The following is an 11545-nucleotide window of genomic DNA, read 5'->3' as shown; positions in this document are numbered from 1 at the left end:
CCACCGGCTGGTATTCAGACTGTCATCAAAATTAATCCAGAATCAAAATGTTCAGTTTGATTATTGTCCTTCAGAGGACTTGTCGTCATATTTAGTTTGAAGAGGTGAATAATTCTACTTCCTGTTGAAAAGGCTAGCTTTACGTGCAGCCAGTTCCTCAAGAATGTCCGGGACGTGGCCACCGTGAAACGCCTTTGAAACAGTGTGACGTCAGCACGGCGTGAGGTGGATTGACAGTGACAATTTTATTTTTTTTATTCTTTGTTTTGTTCTTTGTATCCAATAAAGTTCATGCATAGATATTGGTTTGCATTAATTGACTGCATTACCTAAATGATGTTGTCCAAATTGTGGCCAGGGGGACATTTGCGGTCGCCAAACTGATTGTGTGTGGCCCCTGTAATCATGCAAATCCTTCTCCTCAGCATAGTTGTTTGATGTAGATAGAAACCTTCTACTTTTAATAAGATCAACACCATCACAGACACATTGAAGTCTTCCTACAGTAGAAAATGTTGGAAACAGGAGTAATTAACTGTTTAATGCCTCTTTTTCAAGCTCTACATCTTTCCTGTGACTTTTACTCAAAAAATGACTTTGCTGCATCCAAATCTTTTATTAAAATTCAGCAAGTGTTCTCTAATAAATCATGATCTTATTGTTCAGAATGAATTAAATTTTGTTCTCTTTTTTCCTACTGATGCCTAGAAAATGATCAAAATTTCTTTAGTGAGGCAAACCCAGATCTTTAATAATTGACACATTCCTTACTACCAATAAATTTATTAATTTAATTAAAGTGTTGCTTGATTACATTATAAAATACATAAGACAACCTTTTTCTTTGACTCTTAAGTCATCTATTGATGATTTTGGTCCATGTAACCAAAAGTTTGGGCACCTATGACCTAAATCTAAAGGTTACATATTAAACATTAAAATAAAATGTCTCAATGTGGACAGATTTGTAGGAATAACAAACTAATCACCTGAGAAGAGTTTTTGAAAAGATTTTTTGGATTAACATTGAGGAAAAATTAAATATTTGGATTTATATGAGTCCATCAGAACCTGGAAGTTCTCCTCTGCTGAGAGTAACATAATCATCATCGTCATCACTTCCACTGAGCCTGATGATGTATTTCCTGTTCCAGCTTCAGCCTCAGGATGAAAATGTTCCAACAGATTTTACTTTCAGCATCACTTGCTGTAGTGGAGTCATTTTTACAGGGGAGGGCAAGTGAGGCAGAGAGGGAGGGCAGTGCTGACATCATCAGGAGGAGGAGGAAAACAGCATCTTTCATCAGACGGAGAGGAGAGAGGCAGAAAGGAGGCAGAGAAAACGCCAGGACGGGGAACAAAACAAGGGAGGAGAAGAAACGCTGATGGTGTCTGAGAGGGGAGCGGACTGCGGGACGAGAGATACCCACAGAGACACGGGGACAGCGGGGGAGAGACAGGCTGCAGCCGTCCTCTGGGCCTCATCAGCTGACTGCAACTCACTGGGGAGGGTGGAGCCATGATGGGCAAGGATTACATGCTGGCCATCATCATCGTCAACTATGATGGTGAGACACACATACACACACATTCAGGTTTCCATCCCATCTCAGGTCCGGGGCGTGGGACAGCTTTATGAGGACCGTCCTCATAATGGACATTTAATCCTACTGCGGTTGGGATTTATGTTGCATGTTTCTGAGTGTAAAAGCTCAGATGTTCAATGACGTTTTAGTTTCAATCCCAACTAGTAGCACAGTTATAGACAGAAAGTCCTGCAGCTCCTGAGCTCATCTGGTCAAACTGAGTTTATAATTAGACAAAGATGAAGATCCGAAGCAGCTCATCAAAGACCAAACTGCAGAACTAGAACTGATAAGAAACAAAGTGTCTGACTTGCATCAGTCGGGAAACAGTTCCAGAACCACCTCTGAGGTACTGGACTCCAGAGCATCTCAGTCACCATCGGGATTCACACCTGGAACCACAGTGAGCCTTCCCAGCAGGCCGACCCATCTGCTGAATAACCCGTCAAGATGGTCCAGAAGAACCAGAACCTGTGGAGCTCTGCAGGGCTCCTGATTGAAGAGGTTTTGGTAGTTCAGTAATTTGCTGCTCTGCGGCATAAATGTTTTCTCTGCTGGATTTATATTAACCAGTCACTCACATTACTCCCGTCCCTGAGTGGTATCTACCTCTGGTTTTTGTTGTGATCCACTTTCTGCCCTTAACTAGAACCTCCTTCAGCTTCATCTTCCTGCTTATAAAACTCTGTAAATAGTTTCTGCATCTCTTCATCATGTCTTCAACTTGATATCAGCAGAAATTGGATTTATGATTTCAGAAGAATCTGCTGTTTGAGTTCCAGATAAAGATTGATGGACAGTTTAAATTATTTCTGACAATATTTTAAAGATTTATCCTCCTTAAGTCCAGCTTGAATCCTCTCTGCCTTTGGACTTGCAGCTCTTCAGCAAAACCCCTCAAAGTCTGGAGGATCAGGAAGAGGAAGGAAGTGTTTATGAGGAAGAGGAAGGAGAGTCCTTTCAAGGGTTGTTCTGTTTCTGCTACATAGGACATCCAGCTGTCTGTCCCTGTCTGTTAATTTGGACCCATCAGAGCTGGATATCAGCGCCTGGAGTGACTGATGCTTTAAAAAAATCTGGACCCAGAGACTCTCGGAGGATAGGATTCTGGTTCTGTTCAGAATTCGGGCCTCCGCCGAGCAGCTCAGATAGATGAAGGATGTCTAGTCTCTCTCAGCTGACTCAGCGGATTGTGTGTCCGAGGGTTTATTAATTATTCACGGCTTCTTCGGTTTCATCTCTTTTCTCTTAATGCTCAGCAGTTTGACCCGATTGATGGCGCCGGTCCTGACACATGATGTTGGATCGGCAACATAATCTGGGTTCAGAGAGCCGCTGCTGCAGGAGAAAATCAGAACCCAGGGGGTCAACAAGACAGAACCGAGTCCTATCAGAATAGAAACCTCAACCAGATCCATCTGAAACCACCAACACGCCATTCACCGGAGGATGTGTTAAATGCGACAGAACCTTTGGTTCCAGTCGGGTCAGACTGAATGTTAGCTTGAGTTTTAGTCATGTTCGTCAGCTTGCTTAGTCCCAGGTCTGTTTTAGTTGGTTAAATTTATTATAACTAGAACTAAAATCTAATCTTTAGAGTAAAATAACCCTAACCCTCTGATGTTTAATCCGACCTGAACCTTCAGGTCAGAACCACAAAAAAGTTTCAAAGTGGGCCTTCTATCAGCTGAAGAACATTTCCAGGATCAGAGGACTAATGTCTCAACTTCAGAGAAACTTGTCCAGGCGTTTCTCTTTAGTGACGATTACTGCAGCAGTCTTCACAGGTCTGACTAACAAAACAATGGTCCAGCTGCAGCTGATTCAGAACACTGCTACTGTAGTTCTCGGACTAAAACCAGGAAGATAGAGCACATCACCCAGTTTTACAGTCCTTCACTGAGAGAACAGACTTTAACATGCTTTTGTTAAAAGCTGAGTTAAAGTAGAAATGAAGGTGAGTGGTGAAGCACGAACCAATATAAACAGTGAAGGTAAAGGTGGAGATGTGCTGCAGTGATTGGGGGCTCCAACAGGACCTGTTTCAACCATGGGCCGGTTTTGCTGTCCTGAGTGATGAACATGGTTCTGATGAGTCGGCAATGACCCTCGATAATCAAGGTGACCTTCATCTGCGGGAATTAAACTGCTGAGTCAACAAGGACATAAAGAAGAGGAGGGTGAAGTTTCCTGTTTTGTTCTTATGCAGGCATGAGAATCAATATCATCTGATCACAGCAAAATATAAAAACAACATGTGAGCTGCTGACACAGACAGCTGATTGGACAGGAGCTCTTCAGCCCAGCATTTGATTGGACAGAAGAAACTCTGATCGATAAGTTTTCTACTTCTATTGAAAGTTCAAATCTCCTGAATGACAGTTTGACTTCAATTAAAACATAAATCTTTCACCAACCTGACAGATGGAAAGTTGACTTTAAACTCTAGGAGATTTAAAACATTTTTAAAAATCTGTTTTAAAAGCCTGCAACAACAGATAGAAATAAACATTGTTGATTAAAAGTGATAAATATGTGGTTTTCTCCTCAGACCCAAATTAAGTTTATTCACATAGCATATTTCAGCAACAAGGTATTTCAGAGTGTGTTCATAATAAAACATCATTCAGTCACCAATTATGAAACAATAAACATTACATTTTGTCAAATGCCTTAATCAAAGATGATCAATGTCCCAGTTTATAGAAATGAAAGGCAGCTCTAGACAAGTGCTTTTGTTCTTGATTTAAAAGACCTCATTGTTTCAGCAGTTTTTCTGTTTTCTGCAAGTTTGTTCCAGATTAGTGGGCCATAAACATTTATATTTGTTTTTTCAATTTAATAATTGTTTGTTATTCTTTGTCTCTGTGCTTTTATCAGTGAAAGAGAATCTTCTTATTTACAATCTTTCCCATAAATGCTGCATATTCTGTTTTAAATGCAGGCGGAGATCATCAGGGATACTTTTAATCGGCTCCAGATGTGATGCAAATTTTATTCTAGCAGCTGATCTATTTTTTCCTGAAATAAAGCACAGCAACAAAAACATTTAACTTCTCGGTGGTTCATTTTACTACATAATTACTAATTCTATTATTATATTGTAAATGCATTTCTTTTATACTTATTTTACAATGACTGGCAGATGAAAACCAGTTTGCTATAGAAGCAGTTTGAATGGAGCTGATAAAACCCGTCACTTCAATCCTGTGTTACCTGTGGGGAGCATTGATGCCTCTAGGGGGCGTTGATGTGTCTCTGTTTGATGACAGCTTTTTGTTCCCTGCAGACAACATCTGGACAGACCAGAACCTCCTCCTGGACCCAGACCTTCCCTCTGGCTGGAGGACAATCAAAGACTCCACGGGGACCTACTACTGGCACGTTCCCACTGGCGCCACCCAGTGGCAGCACCCCCGCCTTACCGGGACACCAAAGCCTCTTGAGACACAGGTGAGACATAACTGGTTTTCCTCTTGTAGCTTCTCTAGTTGCACTAGTGTGGCTCAGCCTACTCTTCTTCTGTGGTGTTTCAGGAGGAAGAGACAGGAGACCAGAGTGGCACCAAAGACATGGAGGGAGCCTCTGAGGAATGGTAACTCAGGATGAATGTCCACTGTTAGGTTTGCTAGGGGGCAAACAACTTCTGTATAGTTGCTTCTGGATAGACAGATGTTCTGTTAGTCTCACACCTGGACACCAGCAGGTCTGGAGACCTAGTCAGCTCCTAGTAGTTGGGAGGTGGAGGTGATTTGGACTCCAGCAGTTTTTACCTCCACATTCCCATAAACCACCAGTTTCTGTCTTCATCCCTGTAATCTAAAGTGCTTATGAACCAGCAGTTTTATGCAGATGCTGTCTTGATGTCCTTTACCGCTCAGTGATCATCAGGACCTCCACAGCTTATACAAACTTCTTTTCCCTCAGGTCTTCATGGCAGGAAGACAATCTCACAGACCATGACCCTGACTCAAAGGTAGCACAAAAACTTCTTCTCTATCCAAAACTGTACTTTTGTTCCAATCCTCTGACAATGATATGGAAGTGATGATGAAGGGCATGAAGCCAGAATAAGAGTTTAGCTCCTCCTCTGCATCAGAATTTAATCTGATGGTCTAATCTGTTCTAATCTCTCTCCAGTATAGTTTTGTGGAGCAGTAATTTGATGTCGCCTGCCTCTCTGCAGTGCTTCGCCGTTCGTTCCCTGGGCTGGCTGCAGGTGGAGGAGGAGGATCTGTCTCCGGGTCGCAGCAGTTTAGCTGTCAGTAATGTCATCCAGCAACTGTCTCACTGCGGCAGTCCTGAGCAGAGAGACAGGTCTGGGGCTTGGGGCGAGGTGAGACGCGAGGGCTGCCTCCAGTGGCAATATGCCGGAACTGCACATGTTTTTATCTGGGTTTTACTGTGAATTTGATTTCTGTGCAAAGACAGCAGTTCTGCAGTTTGATATTGTTGGTCATATTCACAGCACCTCCATGGACTAAAAATGCCACTCTCTTACGTAATGATCTCCTGACCTGTTCTACTCACCAGCCACTAGGGGGCTCACTAAACTAATGTTTCATTAACATCTATGGACTCTGATAAACCAGAACAGGTCAAGCTAACCGGAGTCAGCAGAAAGTTGCTTATGACAGCTTGTTCTGTCGTGCAGGGACGAGAGATGATGCTGGTTCTCAAGAAAGACACCTTGACCTTATTGGACCCTTTAGACCACACCCCCCTCCATTGTCAGCCAATCATCAACATCCGAGTGTGGGGCGTGGGCTGCAACAACGGCAGGTGAGTCAATCAGACCTGGGTTGCTTGAAACACAAGAATTTCAGAATCGATTTCAATTACATCGTCATGACTCTAGATCAGAGTTCTGTAAGTCCAAACCTCCAGCGGGACTCAATGACTGGATCTGCAGAATGCTGGTCTAGACTCAACCTAAGCTGGGGCCAAGCCACATGACTTTTCTGCCGGTCCTGAGCTGGGGTAAGTCTGGACCAGTCTGCAAGGAGTGGACCAGTCCGTAAAGAGTGGACCAGTCTGAAAAGTCTGGACCAGTCCACTCTAGTTTGGGTCAGTCGGCAAGGCAAACAGACGAGTTAGTGAGAGAAGGGAACTGCTCCTTGGCCTGGGTTAATCAGACATATGGGGCGACCTGGTTGGGTTGTCTGAACAGATCACTGACCCATCTGAATATCTGCTCTTCGCGCCCCCTCCTGGTGGGTTAGGCCCATCAGCCCTTCAGCTGAGTTTCCAGAGAGTTTGATGCCTCCAGATTGATTCATTTGGTCTGTTTGATCCTGAGTGCTGAAACTAAAACTGGTCTGTAGAAACCAGTCATGTCGTCTGTCCCCAGCTTGGACAGTCCATCTGTCCATCAACTGTCGGTAAACCTCTAGCTGTGGCTGTATGATGGGTCTGGCCTCTGAGAGGGTGATCCAAGTCATTGTGCTAACCTAAGCTGGACTCACTGCTGCTGCTTTGCTGCTGCTTTGCTCCTGCATGCAGAGAAGCTCACATCAAGCTCACCTTTGTGTTTTGCGTTCTAACACTGTTGCTCTCTGTTTCTTTGCCACGCCCACCCCTTTCTGTGCAGGGACAGGTAAATCCCTCAACACTCACAGCCGAACGTCAGGGTCATCGATAGACTTCCCCCTGTGTTGCCGCTGCTCACCAGGCTTTGTGTGTGTGTGTTTGTGGTGCATTCAGGGACTTCGCCTTCGTGGCCGGCGATAAGGACAGCTGTGTCCTGAAGTGCCACGTGTTTCGCTGTAACGCTCCGGCCAAGGCCATCGCTTCCGCACTGCACGAGATGTGCTCCAAGGTGAGACTCCAACACTTGAAGTACCCTGCTAGTCTGGACCAGTCCGCTCTAGTTTGGGTCAGTCGGCAAGGCAAACAGACGAGTTAGTGAGACAAGTGCTCTGAAGAGCCGAGTCCAACCTGGTGGTCCGGGTCAGAACCAGGACACTGACCAACTGAATACCATCAGTCTGAGCAACTCCAGAGCACCAGGAGCTCATCAGGTTGCTGCAATGGAGACATCAGCAATCACCACAATTGGAGAAAGGTCTGCTGGACCTGCTGAAGGAGGTTATGGTTCTGTTGGACCTGTTGGAGGAGGTCCTGGATCTGTTGGACCTGTTGGAGGAGGTCCTGGATCTATTGGACTTTGTGTTAGACCCAGTCTTTGCCATCTCCTCACTGATCGTCATGGAAACACGGTTTCCTCCTGCTCTGTTCGGTTCTCACCAATTTATTTTTTCCGTGCAGATGATGTCGGAGAAAACTCTGATGAGACCGTCGCGTTCTCTGACCATGGAGAGCATCTCACCTGAAGACCTGCCCAGACAAGGTGACTCACTTTCTCCGGGTCCACATGGTACCATTTACCGGTTCTATAACCATTCTCTGTTGTTTCAGTGGAGTTTCTGGAGGCGGTGAGACAGCAGGTCCAGAAGTTTGAAGTCCAGTACATTGGGAACCTGCCGGTGTCCAGAGCCATGGGTAGGACAGAGACTCACCTGTTGTCCACCGGGTGTTTGGTAGCTTTGCTTTAGTTCCCAGATCGTTAAACCGACTAATCAGATAATCATCCCTGGGTCTTCAGCTCCAGAACATCCTAAAGATCTAGTTCCCAGTTTCCCAGCAGCCTGGGGGCTAATCCACACCTAGCCAAAGACTACAAAAACATTTACATGCATTTGGTCTTTCCATCTGTACAAAAACCCAGGTTAATATCATTAAAAATTATTATTTATAAAAACTCCAACCACAGCAGAGGTTTGAGAAAAATCTGTGTTTGTGTGTGTTCACAGGAAAGGGGAGTCTTAGTATTGACACATTGCAGTCTGCAACAGATGTTAAGGCAATAATATATATATATATATATATATATATATATATATATATATATATATATATATATGGACCAGTCTGCAAGGATATATATATATATATATATATATATATATATATATATATATATATATATATATATATATATATATATATATAAACACACATATATATATATATCTCAAGATATCGCTTTGCTACAATTTCCAGTCTACATTGTCTTGTATTTTTATTGACTTTACGTTCTAATATTGTATTTAAAAGTTGATCAACCTGCAGGTGACTCCTGGTGCCATGTCTAACAGAAAGTCATGGTTGTTTAGAAGCAATCTAATTGGCTCTAATTGGCTTATCACTTTTAACTTTGTGCTACAATGCCCCCTATGGGTCTGGCAATGCTCAGGGCAGATTTGTTCATGTGGATGAAAACTTTTCTGACATTGATCTCTGTAAGATATGACTTTTTAACAGATGTGACAGATTTGTTTGTACAAAAGCTACTTGTGGACAAGGCCTCTGCTAATCCCGATCAGTAGACCCAGTTCTCAATGAAGAGGTGTTTTGTAACCGACCCGCCAGACCACCTGCTGTTCTGCAGGTATGGAGGTGTTGAACAGAGCCATCGAAAGCATCATGAACTCCACAGACCATGACGACTGGGAGCCAACGGTGATCCACATCAGCGACAGGGTTCTGTCGCTGTGGAAGGGGGAGGTATCGTCCTCGCTGCTGGTGGAGCTCAGGTAATATGTCGCCTCACCTGTTTAACTGTTGCTGGTTGCCAGCAGGATGGAGAAGAGCCACTCTGGGAATGCCAGGTGCGATTTCTCACCTTCCTGGGTGTCGGCCATGACAGCCACACCTTTGCTGTGATCATGGACGCTGGGACACAGCAGTTCGAGTGTCACGTGTTCTGGTGTGAACCGGATGCAGGGATCATTTCTGAGGCCGTCCAGGCGGCGTGCATGGTGAGGATGATGATGATGGTGAGGATGATGAGGACTATCAGCTATTACAGGGAATCAAAAACACAGCTAAAAACTTTCACATTTCAGTATCTGTGAAATTCAGAAACAGAGAGAAAAATATCATCACTCTTAGAGAAAAGCTGGAGGCCTTCCTGTTTCCTCCTGCAGGAATTAGGGGCCATATCACAGTGATAGTACAACTAATAGTACTATTGATAGTACTGCTGGTATTATTGAGTATTAAAGGAAATGATGAAGGGAAAACATCTGAATAGTAAACCCACCTTGATTTGCCTGGGATGCCCAACACTGTGTGGTCATTCATGTGTTTTGTAGCCATTGTGTTGTCGCCCCCTGCTGGTGGATCATCTCATTGTCTCCTACCAACAGCTCCAGTACCAGAAGTGTCTGGTGGCCCAGACTCCGCCTCCCAGAACCAAATCTTGGCGTGCGACTCCTTCCAAGGTGAAACGAGCCAACTCCATGGATGGCGTCGCCTTTCCCCCGCTGACATCCCATTACCATGGAAACAGCAGCAGCAGCACCACGTTGGTGCCGATGCCAAAGGGCAGCAGTAGCAATGTGAGGAAAGGGATGATGGCGTTCTTCGAGACGTTCCGCAACAAACAAGCTGCCACCTCATAGTGATGGCCGCTGTACGCTGCTGGTCTGACCGGACTGTGATGACATCAGCGTCTGAACTGGCAACACCTGAGGCGAGACCCACCCGATGAGCAACTGGGTTCCTGTCTCACCTGTCGCTGCTACTGAACCGAACAGGAGGAACGTCCGCAGGTGTCTGACCAATCAGAGTGATCAATTCTTCCTCCATGTAGAACAAACCAAACTGTAGAAACTGAACCGACTCAGGATTTTCAGATGTTAGTCGTCAATACCAAGTTACTCCTTCACAGAACAGCACGGAAATGTTCTGGTGAAGAGTGATGAAGGTCCAGAAGGATTTCTGCCTCTGATTTCCCTAAAATGTCCTTCGAAAACAGAAAAGTAGACTTAGAGCAGAAAGTTTCTTCCATTCCAGACAGCGGCTCCTCTGTCTGTTTCAGCTTCTTCTGGATGGAAACCATGAGGCTGCAATGAGTGCTGCTGACCACTAGGGGGCGCACATTAGTCACACATGTCGTGGTTTCCCTCCTGATTGGCTGATGCCTCTGCAGGCTGAGGAGTTTTTAAGTTTCAGGAAGCAATAAGCTGCTGAGGCTCTTTATGTCTGGAAATGATGTCATGTATGAATGAATCTGAATAAAACAGAAAATCCTTCATTCTGCTTCCTGCTGACTTGATTTATTGTACTATTAGTTTATTTAAATGTGCAATATGGCTTTTCTGTTTAAGTTGCATAACAATAACAACAAAATGCTTTCATTGCTTATTAAAACGAAATGTAAAAATCAGTTGATAACTGGGAGACTGTTGTAGTTCTGAGGATCCTGTGTCTCCCAGTTTGACTTTGGGTTCCTACAGCCAGAGTCAAACCTCCATATATCGTTACCCAATGTGGCGAGCCAGCCAGGAGGATTTAATGCTTCAAAAAACATTTGTAAAGAGTTTACCAAGTACCCACTGTAACTTTGACCAGAGAAAAATATGACTTCTATTGTTGAATTGGCAGTAAGTACAGAGCAAATGCCTGGAGATTGATCATTTTGAAAGGCAGCCTCCAAGGAGACACAGTTTAAGATACAGTTGTATCATTGTATGTCCGTAAAATAGAAAGACTCAAAGACTCAACAATAGTGATTGTTGACTTGACTCATAAGTCTCTAAAGCTCATTGGCTTTTCCTGTGTGATGCAGTGAGAACTGAGTCTCAAAAAAAAGTTTGAGTTGAGCTTTAACTTTGTTCCTTTGAGCTATAGACAAAAGTCCTGAAGCCACAAGTTCCCTGCCTTTCTCCTTGCAACTGCAGACTGAACCGTGCAGCTCAGACATTCAGGATGAGAAATATGAAAAATATATGACACCATGGAAATGGTGAATAATGTTGGAACCAGAAATGATGATGAAGTGAACAAGAACATATAATGGTAATCTGAGAGCCATGAGATGTAGACAAACAGAAACCAAACAGCAACACTGAACTGGGTGAGACAAATGAAACATTTCCAGAGCCACCAATTAA

General features: G+C 44.0%; 1 protein-coding gene across 1 annotated transcript; it reads left to right on the top strand.

Moving 5' to 3' along the window:
• Positions 1-1232: 1232 nt before the first annotated feature.
• On the top strand, positions 1233-10686 carry apbb3 (amyloid beta (A4) precursor protein-binding, family B, member 3). The gene is made up of 12 exons (XM_055046632.1): positions 1233-1568; positions 4876-5039; positions 5123-5181; positions 5514-5562; positions 5773-5922; positions 6241-6368; positions 7290-7404; positions 7854-7935; positions 8004-8087; positions 9037-9152; positions 9227-9406; positions 9797-10686. The coding sequence occupies exons 1-12, from the start codon at positions 1520-1522 to the stop codon at positions 10049-10051; spliced, it is 1431 nt and encodes a 476-aa protein (XP_054902607.1). The 5' UTR covers positions 1233-1519; the 3' UTR covers positions 10052-10686.
• The last annotated feature ends 859 nt before the right edge of the window (positions 10687-11545 follow it).

Source organism: Poeciliopsis prolifica, unplaced genomic scaffold (assembly GCF_027474105.1).
Source record: "Poeciliopsis prolifica strain line A6 unplaced genomic scaffold, Auburn_PproV2 SCAFFOLD024, whole genome shotgun sequence".
Lineage (NCBI taxonomy): Eukaryota > Metazoa > Chordata > Actinopteri > Cyprinodontiformes > Poeciliidae > Poeciliopsis > Poeciliopsis prolifica.
The sequence above is the reverse complement of the archived record's forward strand: the minus strand, read 5'-3'. Positions and strand labels throughout refer to the sequence as shown.

Coding starts and splice junctions, on each gene's coding strand:
- apbb3 (XM_055046632.1), top strand. CDS start 1,520: ATGATGGGCAAGGATTACATGCTGGCCATCATCATCGTCAACTATGAT. Junction 8,088..9,036: donor GCCGGTGTCCAGAGCCATGG/GTAGGACAGAGA, acceptor GCTGTTCTGCAG/GTATGGAGGTGTTGAACAGA. Junction 9,153..9,226: donor TGTCGCTGTGGAAGGGGGAG/GTATCGTCCTCG, acceptor GGTTGCCAGCAG/GATGGAGAAGAGCCACTCTG.